At 35.3% G+C, this 20832-nt stretch overlaps 1 protein-coding gene across 1 annotated transcript; it reads left to right on the top strand.

Annotated features, from left to right (window-relative positions):
* The first annotated feature begins 15596 nt into the window (after nt 1-15596).
* Nucleotides 15597-20573, top strand: LOC110926541. The gene is made up of 5 exons (XM_022170324.2): nt 15597-16650; nt 17295-18987; nt 19824-19884; nt 19979-20202; nt 20309-20573. Exons 1-5 carry the CDS (start codon nt 16533-16535, stop codon nt 20364-20366), a joined length of 2154 nt encoding a protein of 717 aa, XP_022026016.1. The 5' UTR covers nt 15597-16532; the 3' UTR covers nt 20367-20573.
* The last annotated feature ends 259 nt before the right edge of the window (nt 20574-20832 follow it).

The following is a 20832-nucleotide window of genomic DNA, read 5'->3' as shown; positions in this document are numbered from 1 at the left end:
GCCTCAAGTCTGAATGGTTAAGAGGTAACCTCTGAATGATAAATCATCACATTTCACATTTTTCTACCTTCTCATTGGTAAAATTCTTAATAGTTCCATTAAGAGGTAGCCTCTTAATGATCATTCAGAGGCTACCAAACAGCCCCTTACTTTTATCTGATTCATATCACTTAATATTCTTTGTATTGAAATCTGTTTAAGTTTTATTTGTTGCCAATCGAATTCGAACTCAATTTCTTTTAGTTTTAAAAGTTTGTATTTTTTTTCATTCTGTTAAGTTTGGACAACTTTTAAATTTTTTATATTAAGCATTTTATATAAGTGCTCATTAAAGCCCAAACTGAGAAATAAAACCGAAACCAAACCATTACTAATGGTTTAGTTCGGTTTGCTATTAAATTTTAATGATTCGATTTCAGGTTTCAATAATCAAAACCGTTACTAATAGTTTGATCTAAAAACCATTAAAACAAAATTGTAAACACTCCACCACCACTTCGCAAGCATTGCGAGATGCGGTGTGGAGGAAAGTTGTATGGGATATACACAACAATTCTTGATCTTGGAACTTCACTCCGGTTAAACTATCAGTTACAGGTCCGTGGAAGCAAATATGCAATATCTCAACAGCTTTGTCTAGTAAAGGTATAGATATAACAAGAAGCATTAAAAGTGTGGTTCAAGGGGGGTTGGATGTGGCTTTTTGGATTGACATATGGGCTGGTCCGGAGCCACTTCATGTCACTTTTCCTTTACTTTTCCAGCTGGAGAAAGAAGTGGTGTTCAGTGGCAGACAGGGTCAGGGTCGGGGTTACCAGTGGTGTAAAACCCAACCCGTTATAGCGTTTAGTCTTAAGGATATAATCGAAGCTCACAAACGGATTGGCGGTTCAAAGAAGAAACAAAAGGCGTTCCATGCGATTTGTTTGGTAACTATCTGGTGTATTTGGAACTTGAGGAACGAGTTGATGTTTTCAGGGAGGCAAAAATCTGTTTCAGAAGTGGTCGAAGAGGTCAAGATGAAGAGCTTTTTATGGGTAAAACAACGCTCCAAGGAAACGACTATGACGTGGGAGCAATGGAGTACTTTTGATGTGTTCTGAACTTCTGATTGTTTCTCCTGTCTTTATTTGTTGTCTTTCTTTTCTGTTTGGTGATTGCCCTTTTGGTGCAGCTTTGTTTTGGAGTTTGTATGTTTGGTGCTAGCCGCTGAATAGAGTTTAATATTATTCAGTTGGCCGTTAAAAAAATGTAAACACTCATCACATTTTTTATCCCAAAAAAGCTAATATTAATAACTTTAATAAGCATTAGTAATGGTCCTAAGTCCTAACGGATAACATTAAAACAGAAGGCTACCTTCATTTGTAATTGGTTTGACTAGTTACTGGTCAAAGGTCAACTAATTTATATGAATTTTCCCTATATTAATTAACAATTTTTGTCCCTCTCACAAATTTACTGTTCAACTTCTCTCTCACTACTCTCTCTCTCTCTCTCTCTCTCTCTTTCTGTCATTGGCTCTAACTACCACTTCATACATCTTCACTCTCTAATTGGGTTTTCTATAAAGTATAGAAAAGATTGACATATATTATTATAATTGTTATTATTTTATCATATAAAAAGGGCAATTACATGGAGTATGATTAAAGTTAAAAACTTCTTTTATCAAAACAATTTTGTTTGCACTTACTGTTTTGTTTAAGTTTATACAATAATTCATTTATATTGTTCCAACATCGTTCTGTCAATGTAAATTCGCATCCCACATCAACCTTTCGATATCGATGCTGCAGTATCATTGTTGCAACATCGTGAAAAGTTGCATGTGTTACCTTTTTTGATGGCAGAGATGCAACTTTAAAGTTACATGTGCCATTTTTTATTTTTGATTTCCGTTAAATCCAAAGTCGCCTTTTCTTGCGCCAGGAAGATTTTCTTCTTTTAAAGAAAGTATAGATTCTTCCAATATCGGGAAAAGATGTGCAATACAAATGAAAAAGAGACGTTTGCATTTTAGGTTAGTTTCTTATTCTTATTTGTGTTGACAGTAATATGGAGTGTGGTGATAGACACGTGCAGTTTATGGCGATGCTGAAGGACATACATCAAGAGGTTCAGCAATCGATGTAGTGGAAACTAAAGTTTATTAATTCTTGTTGTATTCTTAGATTTGAACTTTAATATTGTTCAGTATGTCATGTAATTGTTGGACTTTTAATTTTAAGGTCCTGAATAAATTTAATTTTATGAATCTTTGTTGTGTTTTATTTTTATTTATTATTTATTATTTATTGTTTCAGTAATATTTAGATTATGTTGATGTTGATTTGTGTCTGAAGATCTGTTTGGTAAGTCAACAGAGGATTAATAGTGTCAAGAATTTGTTTAATGGTCAACCTCTCAAAGGGTTATGGTGTGGTTATAACAGCTGATCATGCTAAGGACTGTTATAATTAACTCCTGCTCCATATAAAGACTGATGAACTTATTGTCTCATGAGGCCTATGCACTGTTGAAGGCAAAGTCCTGTTAAAGACTAGCACTGTTGGTGTAGTTATAACAGCTTTTACAGCGGATTCAACTTTAGTATTTATGTATCAGTACTTCTTATGTAACAGTGTTTAGTGTAGCAGTGGTTCTCTATACTTTATTTCTCGAGACAAACCTATACAAACTCAAAGATGAACCACTGCCCAACAACAAAAGTGGTTCATCATCAACAGTAGATATTCTATCTTTGTTTTTGTTAACAGTATTTATATGTCCAAACTGTAGATATTATATCTCTGTTTATGTTAACAATATTTATTTTCAAACATCTGTTTATGTTCAAACAGATGTTTGAGGTCAAATATTTATTTAATTTCAAACATTTGTTTATGTCCAGATTAGATGTTTAACAGTATTTAATTTAAAACATTGTTTTAATGATAAAATTTAAAGTTAAATTACAAAATTAAAAAAATCCTTGATGACTATTTGTTGCAAATTAAATCAATAATTAATGCTATTAGAAAACTCATCATGACAATAGCTTTCAAATCAGATCAGCAAACTACTGCCCATAACCAAGAAAGTATAACTTAGCAGATACTTCCTTTGGCAAACATATACCATAGCAGTGGTTTTGAAATTGCCGGTAAATTCAAATTCAAAATGCCTTGGGATATATACTTTGCAATTAATGCACGTTAAGCAATCACTTCTGTCTTATGCTAAAGGCGTGTTATAGGTAAATGAATAGCTTAATTATAATTATAATAACGTGTTTAATTTTATATTTTTCCCATGTAAATGCATTAAAAGCCTAATGAGCGTCGCATGATATTCTTTCGTCTGACGATGTATTTAGTCATAGCCTTCTTCATTGGGTATATAAGATACATTTGACAGAGGTTTTGATCATTACCATTTTCATCTATCTACTAAATCATCTTCAAAAATTTTGTTGACGAGATTTTCACAAGGCTCTCTGCAGGATGGAAAAATTTGGGTTTCAAGTGATTGTTGACGAGGTTTTCTCAAGGCTCTCTGCAGAAGATATTTGCCGTTTCAAATCTCTTTCCAAGAATTTTTATACGGAATTGTCAAGTCATGCATTTCAGATGATGCATGCTCTCCGAAGTGGAGATTCAGTAGAAAAGAAACTATTATCCTTTAAAGACACGTCAATTGTCATTGACGACGTAGTTGGTGGTAAGTTGGATGTTGTTAATAGTAAAACCTTAAGTTTTCCTAACAATGTCCACTCTAGCTTCTTACGTATTCTATCTTCATTTAATGGGTTGTTGTTAGTTTCCAATGAAGGGATTTGCTGTCAGTTGATTCTTTGGAATCCTACTATTAGGCAGTATAAGGTTTTGTGTGATGACTACTTTAATTACAATCATCATCGAAACTCTGATACCGGTGGAATTTATTTTGATCAGTTCAATGATCTGAAAGTGCTGAACATCAGATGTTAATGTAATGTAACTGCTGCTCGTGTTTACTCACGACGTCGTGAGTCATGGACAACAATAAATTCCGGTATTGTAAACAATTATAGTTCAAGTCGTTATTCATGGTCTACAGGAGTTTATGCTGATAAAACCATATATTTTATGGTTTCAAATTATTGGTATCCACTAGGTGAGAGGAACATCGTTTGTTTTGATGTTGTTAGTGAGACTTTCAGAATGCTTCACTTTCCTGAGAGTATTGTAGTCAATCCTTGCCAAGGGCATTTTTTGACCATTGCAAAGAGGTTGCATTTGATTGTTATTGGAAAGTCTGCTGAGCTAACTGCTGATTTGCTCAGATATGAAGAAGAAGGCTGGAAGAAGATGTTTGTTTTCAATAATCCTCGTGTAGTTGATTATGTTGATGCACGCCAAGTACTAATATAATTGAAGACAATAAGTGGCTGATAACAAGCATCTGGGGGGATATGATTGAAGTTGATCTGACCAATGAACTTCTGAAATACGTCCAACATGTTGACAACTACAATGGTCCGAAAGGAGCTTTACTTATCGAAACTACTGTTTCACCAACAGATTAGGAATTAGGATCCTGTATTTTATTGAATGCTATTATCTGTTTTGACAATTGTATTTTTTATATAATTAGTTGTGTTAAAATTATTAATAATGTTTGTTATTAAAATTAAGTAAATGAATATTGATGTTTGAGAGTGTAAATTCTTGTAATATTGGCAAAGCTCTGTTTAAATGATCAAAGCTCTGAGAACAGATGTTTCAAAATTAAACAGTGGTTGATATATCTGTTGAATTGGGTCAACTGATGGATGAACTTTTTATAAATATTTAGGTTTGATAGTGTAAAAGCTTGTAATATTGGCAAAGGTATGTTTAAATGATCAAAGCTCTGTTATTGGGAACAGATGTTTGAAAATAAAACAGTGGTTGATAAATCTGTTGACTTTGGTTAACAGATTGATGTCCACAGATGTTTGGAAATACTGTTCAAAAACTGTTGTTGAAACCGTTGTTTGGTTAAAATGGTGGTTTAAAACCACTGTTGGGTTAAAAATGTGGTTTGAAACCGCTGTTTGGTTAAAACGGTGATTTGAAGACAGTGTTTTTAAATAACTTTCCATGTTAGGTTCAACAGTGTTTTGAAGAGGAAAACTGTGTGAGAAGACAGTAGATCTTAACAAGTTAAACATCTGTTATGGCTTAAACAGTTGTATGGCCTTTAACAGATGTTTGTCTTTTATATCAGATGTTTGGACTTAAACAGTTGTTTGACCTTAAACACATGTTTGACCTTAAACAGATGTTTTGCCTTAAACAGATGTTCTCCTTCTATATCAGATATTTGGACTTAAACAGATGTTTGGCCATAAACAGATGTTTAGCCTTAAACCAAACATCTGTTTAAGCTCAACATTTGTTTGACTATTTGTGAATATCTTATTGACTTTTGGTCAACATCTATTTCAAATTTGGTCAACATCTTATTTTGTAAAAGAGGTAAAAAAACAAAGATTTTTTCAAAATCCCAAATCACCCTATCATGTAAGTGCATTGAAGTAAAAGTGGAAATGATATTATTCATATGGTCCTGTTGTGCTTTTGTTTGTCCTCTAATATGAGTTCATGATCTAATCCGGTAATTTGAAGACATTGTTGTTTAATCGAATTAGATGGTTGATGTAATGTGGTCGTATTACAAACAAATAGTAATTAATTAATCTAAATAACTTTTCTGAGCCCGGGAAGCAATCCTGGGTAAAAACCTAGTCCTTCATATATGTGAAGGAATTCACGTAAATTCATTGAAATCTTTGACCGGTTGACGTCGTCGTATTCGCCACCATCCATTGTGCCCAACCTCCCAACATCCGTCTCGACCCTACCCTACTCGACCTCAAACCCACACTATTTCAACCCAACCTGACCTGCATCATCTCAACCCGACCCAACCTGCCATGTCGGTTGGTATGGGCAGGTCTGCGCCGGGACGGGATCTGGCCGGGTTTGGCGATTTGACTGATGTATTGTAAAATACATCTAATATTCTTGTTTAGTTTATGCGTTTTTAGGTAGTATTAGTTTCGATTTTATTTAGAAGGAATATTAGATTTTAATAATCCCAACTATTCGTCACTGGCCGCCAACAGTCTCAACTTTAAAAACAACCACTGGTAGTCCTAACTTTTAACATATTGGCCTTCAATGGACCCTGACTAACAGAACCCTAACGTCGTTAGTCTTCGGTCGTCGGAAAAACGTTTTTGGCCGGAAAACTCATTTTTGGTAGGAAAACTCAACATTTTTGTCCCGAACCTCTTTGTAACATTATTATGGACCTTTGGGAACCTTTTTCTAGTAAAAGCCCCAATTATTAAAGTCGCCGGAAATCTCCTTTTTCGTCGGAAAACTCAACATTTTGGTCCCAAACCTCTTTGTAACCTTAGATCGGATCTTTAGAAACCTTTTTCTGGACAAAAAACGGTTTTCCTGCGACCGGAGACTAACGGCGTTAGGGTTCTGTTAGTCAGGGTCTATTGTGGCCAATATGTCAATAGTTGAGACTGCTGTAACAACCCTCACTAAAATTAATATTTAGTATGATAATTATGCAATAAGGAAACCCTAATTAAGTTTAGTATGGTTAATTAACCAGTTAATCAATATTAATTAAGCTAACAAGATTAATTAAGCTAAGTAAGGTCTATTAAAAATAGATATATATGGGGTCGTATAAGAACGTTTAATTTTAATAATAAAATATATTATTTTTTTTCCTTACTCCGTTTTTAATGAAACTTAGGTTAAAACGTAGATAAAAATATGCTCGTTCTAAAGACATATTCGTCGTTTTATAAAACGTTATATTTCAAAAGTTATGCAAGAAAAACGAGTGAAGCAGCTGAATTAATATATATAAGCAAGCTAGCTAGCACGTCAAGCAGGTAGGTAGGCACGTCAACTTATCCCAGAATTATGAATTGAGGTGCTTGCCTGCTTGCTATAAATAAGAAGCTTAGGATTCATTTTTCTTTGCTCATTTCTTTTCTTCTTCTCTCTATACGTTGGTGTTCTAACCAATAATCACTCAATCGCTATTACGATTCATTTTCCGAGTGATCTATATATCCAAAGAATGTCTAAGTGCCGCCCACATTGGGTTATACTTTGTCGTTTGTCGTTAATTCGATAAATGAGTTGAAGTATTATACTTTGTCGTTTGTCGTTAATTCGATAAATGAGTTGAAGTATTATACTTTGTCGTTTGTCGTTAATTCGATAAATGAGTTGAAGTATTATACTTTGTCGTTTGTCGTTAATTCGATAAATGAGTTGAAGTATTATACTTTGTCGTTTGTCGTTAATTCGATAAATGAGTTGAAGTATTATACTTTGTCGTTTGTCGTTAATTCGATGAATGAGTTGAAGTATTGCACTTTATCGTTCATTGTGAGAATTTGATCTCGTGAATTATCGTAAAAGCTGTATTGATCATTAACCCGGTTTTGTGAAATTCGTTAAGATTCGAATCTCATGACTACCATTAAGGTTTGATTTGGGTTCTACACCAATACGTATTCCATTCTGTTAAACTATGTATTTAACTACCAAGAATACTCCCAACTACATCCTTACAATCAAACAAACTATAAAATCATCAGAAGATCCAGAATAATAAAGTGCATGCCTAATTATCGGAAGAAGTAGAATCAGGAAGTTTGTTAACTCAATCCTGCATGCTGATTTGTGAGTTATTCTTCTTTTGTAAATTCTTTTCTCACAGTTTGTGAGTTATTCTTCTTTTATAAACTCTTTTCTCACAGTTTGTGAGTTGTTAACTGTTTTACAATACTCCAAATTATTTTCAGAATTATAACTTACAGTGATTAAGTTTATGTAATCGCCAAGTTACAGCCGGTATGTGGGGTATTGTGCACATTACTTGATAATCTTCACCATTGGGGCAGCCATTGGGTGATATGACCATAATCACAGACACCATTGGACATGTGGGCCAATGGGTCGAGTGGTAAAGTACTGTGGGTAGTTGGTTCATATCAGAAACATTGTAAAAGATCTTAACACTGTGAATTATAACAAATGTGTCGTTTTCATTAAAATGAATAATTCACTCAGTATTTCCCGCTGACAAAATCTTTTTAAAACGCGTTTCAGGTAATTACAATAGATTGGAGTAAGGATTGGATCCGACACTGAAGGACTTCAAGAAGTGGCTTATTTTCAAATTAAGAAATATTGTTTTTATTAAAAGCTATCTTTGTAAAACATGGAATTTATTCCATCCATTTAAATAAAATCCGGTGTTTCTAAACTCTGATATTTTTCCTAACTCACGGTCCTGATGAAATTTCCGCTGCAATGTTTTTCAAAATAATCACCGGTACCACTGGACTGCTCACGGCACCGATTCCGGCCAGGATGGGGTCGGGGGTCGTGACAACTGCCGGTGGTTATTTTTGAAGTTGGGACTGTTGGCGGCCAATAACAAATAATTGGGATTACTAAAATCCAATATTCCTATTTAGAATGTACATACTTTTGAATTATTTATGTTTCACAGGTCTTGGTGGATAAAAACAACTGAGAATGATGGAAAATGAGCTAAAAGTTGATAAAACCAAGTACCGGATAGCGAACAGGAGCCCGAAAGATGAAACAGCAAAGAAAACTAAAGTTATAAGGATTTCATGGGGCGCGACAAACTAGTTTGAAGGTATCGCGGGTAGCCAAAGACCCCGTTTGACTCGTTGACTGATTATGAGGCGCCGCGAGGCGCGACAAGCGGGCCTACCCTATTGCGATGAAAGACTAGTAGTCCAACGAATTTCGTGAATGATAGTGTTTTTGGGTCTTAAACAAGTATAAATACAATCTTATTGTTATAATTAAAACCATAGACGACTTTGGACAAATTTGTGCAACTTGGAGCTCTGGTTTAGCAAGATTTGAAGGCACTTGAGCATACAGAATAGCTTCGTATGAGTTTGGAGCTTAGAGATTGAAGATTTATGGGTTTTGTCTTCCCGATTCTCTTTGTTTTTTATATTTGTTCCTTACTAAGATGAATTCTCTGTTCAAGACTAATGTTTATTCGTTTTTTATCATGTTTCTTGGTTAAACTCATTAGGTTACTTAGGTTGAGATGAGGTAGTTAGTCACATTAGGGCACTTTTCTAGATAATCTAGATAATCGTAAGGTAATCTAATCAACCGGTAATCATAACAATTCTTTAGAATTCCATAGGTGTCTTCCCGAGAAGGGTGGGGGTTCTGTACTCCTGTTCGGTTATTCTTAGGATTTAGTATTTAAAGATCCCGGTTCCTTAACACATTAGTATTCGATAGAAAACCATATGATAACAATTAGGAGTCCAACCTAAGTAGTCATTTGTCATCACTGAATTAAACCCTAGTTTCAATTGAGTTCACGTTTATTTTAGTTATTTAATTAGTTTAATTTTAAATTGCAAATTTAGGAATTTTAGTAACCCCCCCCCCCTCAAATATAAAAACAATTAGTGTCATGTCCGTGTCAGTGTCAGTCTAAGTAAACTAATTAGCGTAGTTAAATTGAGTCCTGTGGGATCGATATCCGAACTTACTGATCTTTACCAGAGTCAATCGGTTCACTTGTCGATCAGTAGTTTAGTTAAGTTTAGAGAGTCTAGAGTATTACTTCGTGTTTAGATTAGATTAATTGAGTCCGTTTTTATTAAACTACTTTTAGCACATCACTGACCTAGTTCGAGTTGTAGCCGAGTCGGGTCGGTTCCGCAAGCTAAGCCGGTTTGGGTCGGCAGTGCGGGTCTAGTCTGCAAACCAAGTCGATCCGAGCCAGCAGTGCGGGTCAATGACGGGGAGTTAGGTTAATGATGTGGTCCGAGTTTGGTTCAGGCTGACAAGGCTAGTCGGCGGTGCGGTCTAATTCATTTGCCAACCAAACACATCAGATATGGAAATGGGATTTCAATTCAACAATTTCCAATTCGTATTGTAATATTTAAATTCCAAGTACAAATCCTTCAAATTCTAATTCCTATACAAATTTCAATTTCAATTCCAAAACATTCCAAGAACCAAGCATACCCCTAAGAATTTAAAGACAAAAATTCTTTAGTGAGTAAACTAATAAGGGGTCTCTATCTGGATTATATAATTCAAATTGATCAATAGTGGAGAGTTCAAATGAGAAGAAATTTTTTGTAAGAATAAAAAAAAAACAATCTTCAACCAATAAAAATGCTTTATTTTACTTCATTTAATTTTTGTATTTAATATGGGTATAAGGGTATATTGGTAAAATTAGATAGATCATTAATTGTTAGTCTTCCTTTTTAATATCTAACTAAATTAAATTTGTAACTTATTTTCAAAAAAAAAAATATTTTTTTCAATGAAGAAAAAAATTAATTTAAAGTGTAGGATAAATTATGAGGTGTGTAGGATAAATTTCAGTATGTGTAGGATAAATTTCAGTATGTGTAGGATAAATTTCAAAAACGTGTAGGATAAATTTTGATGAGTGTAGGAAAAAATTTTAGTGTGAAGGATGATAGTTTTTATGACTAATTAATTAGTCAAAAATAATAATAAATGAGATGAGAGAAAAACTATTTAATGTTTTATAATTGTACCCTTTATTCTTTTTCTTCTCAATTTAATTTTCTTCTCAAATGAACCTCCCCCTTGATCAATATTACATTAATAATCGTAGTTTCTTTACTTTCATACACATACACGTTCTTAGGAAAAAAATATGCAGTGTCTTTGCAGGTTGTTATACTTATGCGCATACCGTATCATCACAAGAGGTACCGATCGTATCTGCGTATACAAGAGGTTTGTAACGAAAGATGTATGATCCGAATTAAACCCATAAACCTACAACATAAAAAAAAAATCCGGCAAACTCGGGTTGAGTGGACTCGAACTCATTAGGCCTACATGGCAAAAAAGCACAACATTATGAAGATAATGTTTACAATGTACCGATAAGAGTGAAGATATCGCTATTGTGACAGCTATGTCTTTTGACCTATCGTCCTTTAATAGTGACGCAAAACTTCATTTCACAAGAGGTAGCACGTTCATTCATTAGTACCCTCACTCATATTTTTACTTGGTGCAACTTTCCATTTCAAAGAACAAATATTTATTCATACGTCGGAGGGTGGTCACAGGAAGTCTCATATAAATGTGACAATCTATATGTGACAAGTCTGAAGGTTTTAGTATTGCGGTGTATCATATAAGGGATTGGTGATTTCAACCCTAAAGTCGATTAGAAGGTATTTTGTTGGTGATTGGTGATTTCAACACTGAAGTCGATTGGAAGGTATTTTCTTGAAGTTCATACTAGCATTTTCTTCGATAACTAAGGTAATGTTGAGACTCAAGATAGATATATGTAGAAAACAATGAAACACACAACTATGATATATGTAAATCATCAGATAGATAAAACAACAAGTTTACTATTTGGTTATTTACTATATTTTTTAGGCAACTTAAACCAAACAAGAATCAAAAAATCATACACCATTACACATGTTTTTATTTAAAACTACGTGCACTTATATAATGTATAAGTGCATATAATGTATATATGTGTGGATCATCGGGGGTAAAAGTGAACTTATATAATGTATAAGTGCATGTAATGATTTTATTTAAAAAAATCATACACCATGATGCCTCGTTTGCGATATGCGTATATAATTTTTATTTAAAATTACGTGCACTTATATAATGTATAAGTGCATATAATGATTTTATTTGAAAATCATACACCATTACTCCCCGCTTGCAGTATGCGCATATAATGTATATATGTGTGGGTCATCGAGGGTCAAAAGTGAAAGTGCGCTAATTTTAACTTTATATTACTAATTTCGTGAAAATAACGTTAAAAGCTGAGGACGGTTAATCATGCATCATGTGGTGGCATTGATAGCTGAAAGTCAAAAGGGTATATGCACTAATCGGTCTTTGTCCTTTTTGTCCCGATTGCTGAGTGTTATGTGCCTTATGTTCAAGGCTTGATGCAAAACTACTATCGAGTCGGGGGGTCTCACTGGAAGCAACCTATCTATTCCTACGGGGTAGATGTAAGGTTGTCTACATTTTATACTCCTCAGACCCTATCTTTGCTTTGCCATTGGTGAAATTTACTTATGATGATGATGATGATAATGTGCACTTATATATTTAGTTACGCACATTACGATATTACGTCAAGGTTTTAAGTAATTTTTTAAATATATAACATATAATGCTTAGTTTTATGATATTAGAACTAGACTTCTCTGGAGGTTGCTAGTTCAAAACCGAGCTGAACCTGGGTTTATTGCAGTGAGCCTTCGGGCAGGCGGGTTTTCCCCGGAACTGGTAGCTTGGTGGCTCGGGTATGCATCCAAATCTGACTGTTATGGAGGAGAGGGTGCATTTGGTCGATTAAGGGTATCTCAGGATGCTTATACGGTGATTTAGTTGGTCGTTAAAAAAAAGTTGATGGAACTATAAATTTAGCCGGTAGGTGACTAGGTCAACACTGAAACTTATTCGGATTTTTCCCTTTGGACCTTTATTATTAATCACGAGTGTGAGTGTGAGTGCCACAACCTTATCAATAAGTATAGAATGATCAATGGTCCCAACACATAACGTACACTTCTCAAGCAAAATCCATTATTTATTGATCGGACCTACCTACAAATAACGAATTCCCAACAAATCGTAAGAATCCATAAAATTGATGATGCCTTTATTGAACATAGACCACCATCCATCCACCATTTTCACCTTCAAATCTCTATGCAAATCAAAACCTTAAATTCAAGATGGACTTCTATTGTAAATGCTTTCATTGGAGGTGTGGTTGATCTATTAATTGTGAACGATGGCATGAGATTCTAGTGTTAGCGAAGGAGGATAACTAAATAGTATAACCAATGGGGTGTTGGTTCATTGGCAAAGACAAAACCTTTAAACATCTTGGGAGAGTGAGGTATTGGGTTAATGTCCCACAGACGATAGGATTAAAGAAATTTGCGTTAAAAAAAACTAAAGAGTATATAGTTTACATATCTTCTTCTTATTTAAAAAAAAAAAAAAAAACTAAAGAGTATAAAGTTTACAACTTTACATATCTTGTTCTTATTTTTTTTAATTGAAAACATATATCCATTTGTTTGGATAATCATAACCATGGTCACACGATTGTGCAATGTGCTGTGGAGGTGGCATATCTGTCGTCTATATGATATCATTTATTTAAGATCTTTTTTAAATAAAAGAGTAAAAATGATCATTTTACATTGACTTGGTCTTTTTTTTAACCATATATGTTGCATTGTAATTTGACTAGACAACATGCCAAGAGGGGATTAGATCCGTAATTTTTTAAAATTAAACAACCAAAGTGTATGATGTTGAAGGGGTATGGTCTCAAATCTCGCATCAGGTTTGGGCGTGAGTGACCATCACCCGGGTTATTGTCCCAATCGACGAAGAACTTGAGTCAGTTCATGCGGGCACGCGCGAACCCGGTTTGATTTCCCACTCGGGAAAAGATGAGAAACTCACCTTGTGTATGAAAATTGTTGTTTTCGGCAATATACACGGAATGCAGTGATCACTACTAAAGATGATCGTAGTTACTACATTCACTTTCTGTCAAACATATTTCCATGTTGCGGTCCTGCGTGGGCGCGCGTGGGGCGGCACATAGCGGAGCTGCGCAAGCCCACGTCCTATTGTTATACAAGTGTAACTGTCACTTTGACTTTTGTGACCAACTAGCAAGTGGTATGCCTGGGCACTAACAACAGCGGTCAGTTGCCCGGCCCACATGTGTAAAAGCTGATGGACAGACTGACAACCCCAACAGACCACGTGGCGGCTGTTCCTTCGTGCAATTGTTACAACAACACATGTGGCAACACCTCCGCGTGTGCTCAACACGTCCGTGAGCTGCGCTCCTGTCAAGTCTACGAAAAGCTACAAGTTGTCAGTCGGGCCCTAGGCCCATCAAGCGGCCCATTGGCCCTTCTTTTTCACTCTTCGACTATATATACCCACTTCGAACCAGGTTTGAGGTAATGTTAATATGCTCACTCACAATTAGTACTTAACACTTATCTTGCTTCCAAAGTAAATATTTATGCTCACGCCGGAGGGTGGTAACAAGGAGCAACCCCCACCCTATTCTTCTTGTTGCGAGTCATGGTGTGTTTCATTGTGCAGGTGATAGATTAGAAGACAACCCAGCCATCGATTGAGTAAAGGAGGGATTAACCCTAATTGACAAGACTTGACCCATCAGCTAACCTTTTGGTTAACCACTGTTTCTTCAGATGTACATTTCATACATCCGATTTTTTTTTTAAAAAAAGAAACGACCAAAGGTGTATAATGTACATCTCACACAACCATCTATTAACTTAAATTATTATGTATGTTTCTAAATACTTAACTTATCTGTTAAGTATTGAAAAATAACTTTAATAGTAAACTTTTATTGATATAAATCTGGTCATCAACTTTTTAAGCAAAGTTTTTATATTTCTAACTTGGCTACCAAGGTTTTACATAATGTTTTTTTTTTTTAATTTGGTCAACAAGGTTTTTCCTTTTCACTTTAAGCACACAACAATATTACCGGCATTAGTGTTATCAGAACTGGTATATCGGCGTTGATGATACCATGATTCGTTTTTATAATTTTCGTTGAGATGATTACTGGAATTTGTTTTCATAATTTTCATTAATGTAAAACACGACATTATGCACATCTACATATAGACTACAAACGTGTTTAAAAAATCATGTTTAAAACATATTTCTTTATAATTTTTCAACAACTGAAATATTGCATTAAATATAAAGTACAAATTACTTTTTTGATTTGTTTGATAAAGTAATTTGATTTATCACATATAGACACGATGCATTATTAAAGCATTAGAATTTTTATCGAGATAACAGAACAAAAATTCTTGAATAGTACTTAATTCACAAATTATGATATTTCACAACCTTAAACATTTTTAACTAATTACAAAATATAACTTAAAATCAAACACCACATGTGTTTAGGAGTTAAATGCCATTTTAGTCCCTATGGTTTGGGTCATTTTACCAGTTTAGTCCAAAGTTATTATTTTTCGTATGTGGGTCCAAAAAGGTTTCACTGTCGCCATTTAAGTCCACCGGGTTAACTTCATTCGTTATTTATGTTAACGAGAAGGCAATTCCGTCATTTTATATGGCCGAATTGCCCTTTTAGTTAACAAAATTACATATAAAATGGTCGAATTGTCCTTCTCGTTAACAGAAAACATGGACGAACTTAACTCAATGGACTAAAATGGCAACAGTGAAACCTTTTTAAACCCACAGGTAAAAAATAAAACTTTTGAACTAAACTGCTAAAATGACCTAAACTATAGAGACTAAAATGACATTTAACTCTATGTTTAGAAACTCAACACTCTTCAGTCTCACTCACTTAGTCACTTTGCTTTCGGCTCCCAAAGAAGCATAAAACCACATAAAGCACTTCTTCACACAGTTCGCCACTATAATCTTTACCTTTTGCTTTATCAAAGCAACTTTCATTCAAACAAAAATAAACATTTTAAAAACCTCACGACGTCGTTTTTACCATTTATATGTTACCACCCCAGATGCTTTTTTTCGACTTTGATCAAATGAAGCAATGGTACCAGATAACGGGCCCCGATGTGATTCCAATTCCCTCCAAACTTTCTCTTTTCTTGGAACAATCAACACTCACTTTTCACCCACTCACTCTCAATTCCACACAAGAACAACAGCTTTTTTGTTTTATTTCTTTGTTTTTTCCATAATAATAAACCCCACGAGAAAAAGATTCAATCTTGTTTCACTTTTTTATTTATTTATTGTAGTCTTTTGTTGATTACAATGGGTTTTCAACCAGTCTTCCATCTGGGTTTCTTGTAATTTGTTTATTTTCACTTGGGTTTTGGTTAATTTGAAGTGGGTCTGTTGGTAAAAATTAAAAAAAAAAATAAAAAAAGATTCAATCTTGTTTCACATTTTGTTGATTACAATGGGTTTTCAAGCAATCTTCCATCTGGGTTTCTTGTAATTTGTTTGGTTTCACTTGGGTTTTGGTTAATTTGAAGTGGGTCTGTTGGTAAAAAAAAAAAGATTCAGTCTTGTTTCATATATTTTGTTTATTGCAGTCTTTTGTTGGTTGCATTGGGTTTTCAACCAGTCTTTCATCTGGGTTTCTTGAATTCTTGTAAGTTTAGGTAAATTTAAAGTGGGTCTGTTTGTAAAATTAAAAAAAAAAAGATTTTGGTTGGAAAAAATGGAGGAAAACCGAAAAAGGTTCAGTCTTTTGTTGATTACATTGAGTTTTCAACCAGTTTTCCATGTGGGTTTCTTGTAATTTGTTTAATCTCAGTTGGGTTTTGGTGAATTCGAAGTGGGTCTTTTTGTATTAAAAAAAAAAAAGAAAAAAGATTTTGGTTGGAGAAAATGGAGGAAGAAGGTTCAGCAGTGAGGTTAGTTCGTTGTCCTAAATGTGAGAATCTGCTTCCTGAGCTTCCTGAGTACTCTGTTTACCAGTGTGGAGGTTGTGGTGCTGTTCTTAGAGGTACTTTCTCTTTTAATTTCCAGTTTTTTTTTTTTTTTTTTTTTTTTTTTTTTTTTTTTTTTTTGGGGGGGGGGGGGGGGAGTTAAAATGTGTAAGAATTGTGTTGGTTGTTGAAAGAAAGTTGGAAGTTGCATATAAATGAGGATTTTGAGTTGGGAAAGTAGCACATTTGACTTGTGCAAAGTCAAAGGTGAAATTTGTTAGCACATGGATATGATTTAGATGTATGTTTATGATTTATCACTGTGCAAAATCACCCCTTGCTTGTTTTGGCTGTTTGTGTGTGTATAGTTTTATTTTGGTTCTTGCATTATTTACTGCTGATCATGGATTTGGTGATGTTACCTTGTTTTTTTCGATTATATGATCTATACGCGCTTTTAAAGACTGTTTATATCGTACATTACGGCTTAACGTACTTCACGTACGACAACGTGCGTGATTTGTTCTATAACATGCGTGATTAATGTTTTCAATATGCGTGATTATTGTGTTTCAACTTGCGTGATTTTGGATTTTTGAGTTATAACGTTCGTGATTTTAAAATGAACGTGCGTAATTACCTGGCGTACGTGATGTACGTTAACCTTCCTCTATAAATATATTTGTGATGATGCATGTTACGTTTTTTTAATATAATTCAGGAAAACAATCCACTCCAGCCAGTGAAAAAACACAATTAGATAGCGAGAATGGTACAAGGGTAGAACCGTCCACGAAAATAAAGGTTAGTTTAGAGTCTAGTTCTCTAGCCGAGAGAGAAACTGACGAATTCGAGGTTGGTAGCAGGCAGGGTAGAATCGTCCACGAAAAAGTTCCAAACGTAACCCCTAATTCCTCTGCAAGAAAAGAGAAACGTGGGATCGTAACGGATTCTGATCAAAGTAGGAGAAGAAGACTCGACTACAAATACGGCATGTCAAGTGAGTCTCAAGAACTTAGACAACCGTTTGGGCCTATTAGATCGCGGCCCGTTGGATTTCATAGGAATGCTAGTACAGTCGAAAAGGGTAGATTTGGTAATTTACCATATTCAAACGAAGCCCCTTCGAGTTCTCACTCAAGTAGTTTTAACAGTTTCGGTGACCACATTACTAACCATGGTAGCGGTTTACATGAACTCTCACGGGTTCAAGACTTAGAGAACGATAGAGCCGAACTTCTTAAGAAACTCGATGATTTACGCACCCAACTTAGCAGATCATGCAATGTAGCCGAAAACCCAAACGGAAGGTTAAACGGTCCGTATCCTTGGACACGTCAGCCTCCACCACCGCCACATCAGCCGCCACATCATCATTACCTACCTCCAACATACCATGACCCGTTTCTCGGTTACAGTCAACACGACACGCTTCTTCACCGCCCCTCGTGTTCTTGTTCACAATGTTACAACATGAATTGGCAGCCGATTCCTCCAAAGATCCGTCCTTTTTCGTCTTTTACCGGCCGAGAAACCAGCTACCAGTTACCCGAACCTCTAAGTTACGGTCCATGTCAGCTGCCACGTCACCATACAGGTTCTTTTGATTTCGGAAACGATGGTTTTGGTGCACGATATCCGAGAAGACGGATTATTCTAAGTCATGGCGGCGAACGCGTATCTCGGCCTGTATCAGGTGGGGCCCCGTTTATAAGCTGCTGTAACTGCTTCGAGTTGCTGAAAATTCCGAAAAAGGTTACACTGGTGGAAAAGAATAATCACGCAACGATAAAATGCGCAGTTTGTTCCGCTTTAATATCGTTGAGACTCGAGGATAACAAAATCGTTGCTTCGGCTGTCTCGCCTATCACACAACAAAAAGTCAACAAAAGAAAGTCAAACATAAGCTCTCAGAACTCGCTTGATTACGATAAATGCGATTATAATTTTCAGTTGACAGATACCGAACCGAATGTATCAACCAGTGGAGCTGAAAAGAGCGAAGATCAAAGCCCTGATAGCGTAATCCATAACCCATCGTCTCCCGTTCCAGTTTTAGAAAGTCGAAACGATGAGTTGACCAAAAGTCAAAGAGCCCATCAGGAAAAAGTGAGTGTTGATCACAAGAAGTCTTTAAAAGATGCATTGGTTGCAACTGAGATAGACGTGCCTTTAACCGAGTATTTAAATTGTGATGTTGTTAGTAAAGACGACGATCAGTTAAAGAATAGGAGAGTGGGGAACGAATCGTTTTTTGGCGGTCTGATAAAAAAGAGACTTAAAGATTTTTCGAGATCGAGTAGCGGTGTAGAAAAGGGACGATCGGATGTTTCCGTTAATGGTAAAGTTCTAACCGATCGTGCGGTTAAAAAGGCTGAGAAGTTAGCAGGGCCTATTCATCCTGGAGACTACTGGTTAGTATATACATTTTTGTATGACATATTTACTTTGACTTTTATGGTCAAACATAGGGGTGAAACGAGCCGAGCTACTCGTGAGCTACTCGAGCTCGGCTCGAAAAAAAGCTCGAACGAACCAAGCTTAAACGAGCTCGAGCTCGAGTCCAAGCCTAAAAACAAGCTCGTTTAGTAAACGAGCCCAAGCCCGAGCTTCACTTATCGAGCTCGAGCCGGCTCGCGAGCCTTAACGAGCTTTCTTTTTATATATTTTTTATTAATATATTAAACATATATTTAAATAATAATATTTACCATTTATATAAATCTAAAAAAATAACTAAATTATATGTATAACAATCATTATAATTAGTAAAAATTAATTAATAAATACTAAACGAGTCGAGCCCGAGCCGAGCTCGAGCTTGAAAAATTAACTTCAAGCCGAGCTCGAGCTCGAGCTTTCATATGTAAAACGAGCTCGAGCTCGAGCCTGGTCGAGCTCGGGCTCGGCTCGGCTCGTTTGCACCCCTAGTCAAACATGTTCCCTTTTCAGAATTAAATTCGGTAAGGATTTTCTTAATAAACTAACACCATCATTCTTTTGTTCTAGTTTATATGTTATAAAACGTATCTGACCTCGAAAGTCAAATTGAAACTCTTTGACTTTGAGTTCAAACCTGTTTTTTTTTTTTTTTTTTTTGTAATATTTACACCGCCGTTGTTCTGTTCAAAATAACATAATGTGTAGACGGTTACATTTTTTTGACCTTACACGAGATTGTCAGATTTTATACGAAAAAACCTGCCCTTTTGACCATAAAAGTCAAACCATAATGTTCTTCTTCAACCAGGTATGATTCGTTAGCTGGTTTCTGGGGTGTGATGAACCAGCCGTGCCTTGGCATTATCCCGGTAAGATCAGTGTAATCTTGACCTTTTCGGTTCAAACTCGTTCCATTTGATCTGTTTGACCTGAAAAGTCAATCTGATTGTTACCATTTTGCAGCCATTTATAGAGGAATTTGACCATCCAATGCCGAAATCATGTGCTGCTGGAAACACTCGAGTTTTTGTTAACGGTAGAGAACTTAACCAAAAAGATTTAGATCTTCTCGCTGGCAGAGGTCTACCAACAACAAAAGATAGATCTTATATCATTGACATTTCCGGAAAAGTTGTGGATGAAGACACGGGGGAAGAACTAGATGCTCTCGGCAAGCTCGCTCCAACGTAAAGTTTGACTTTTTATCGGTTTTCGTTGACCGTTGACTTTTCTTTAGTTTAACATAGTTGTTGTTTTTTTTTTTTTTTTTTTTTTTTTTTTTCATATGAACAGGGTTGAAAGAGTAAAGCATGGATTTGGCATGAAAGTCCCAAAAGTTGTTGCTAAATGAATCAAGTTCTTGGTGTTGATGCGGTTTTCGGTTTCTTCGCAAGTATATGGAGGTACAAGTGAACAAATGTTAGTATGTATGGTTACTATTTTTATGATATAAACTTATGATATATATTTTACATAAATGTTTATGTCTTGGGCATGTTGTCATGTCTTTGTTTCTTTTAGATCCATAAATTGAAAAGAGTAAATTATGTTTTTGGCCCTTGAGGTTATATCACTTTTACTATATTAGCCCAAAATAAGAATTTTTAACATATGCCCCCATGGTCTCTATAAGACCATGTGTAGTGGTAAGTTGGTATAATGCCCCCACCATGGGGCATTATCCGACACGTGGCATCCTAGTCAGCGTTGAGGCATTATAGCAAAATTGGCGTAGTGGGGCATTATGCCAATACTTTAAATACTTCATTAAATTTTAAAAAAAAATTCAATACTAGAAATAAAAAAATTCAAAAGTT

The sequence above is a fragment of the Helianthus annuus genome, chromosome 17 (assembly GCF_002127325.2).
Source record: "Helianthus annuus cultivar XRQ/B chromosome 17, HanXRQr2.0-SUNRISE, whole genome shotgun sequence".
Classification (NCBI taxonomy): domain Eukaryota; kingdom Viridiplantae; phylum Streptophyta; class Magnoliopsida; order Asterales; family Asteraceae; genus Helianthus; species Helianthus annuus.
The sequence above is the reverse complement of the archived record's forward strand: the minus strand, read 5'-3'. Positions and strand labels throughout refer to the sequence as shown.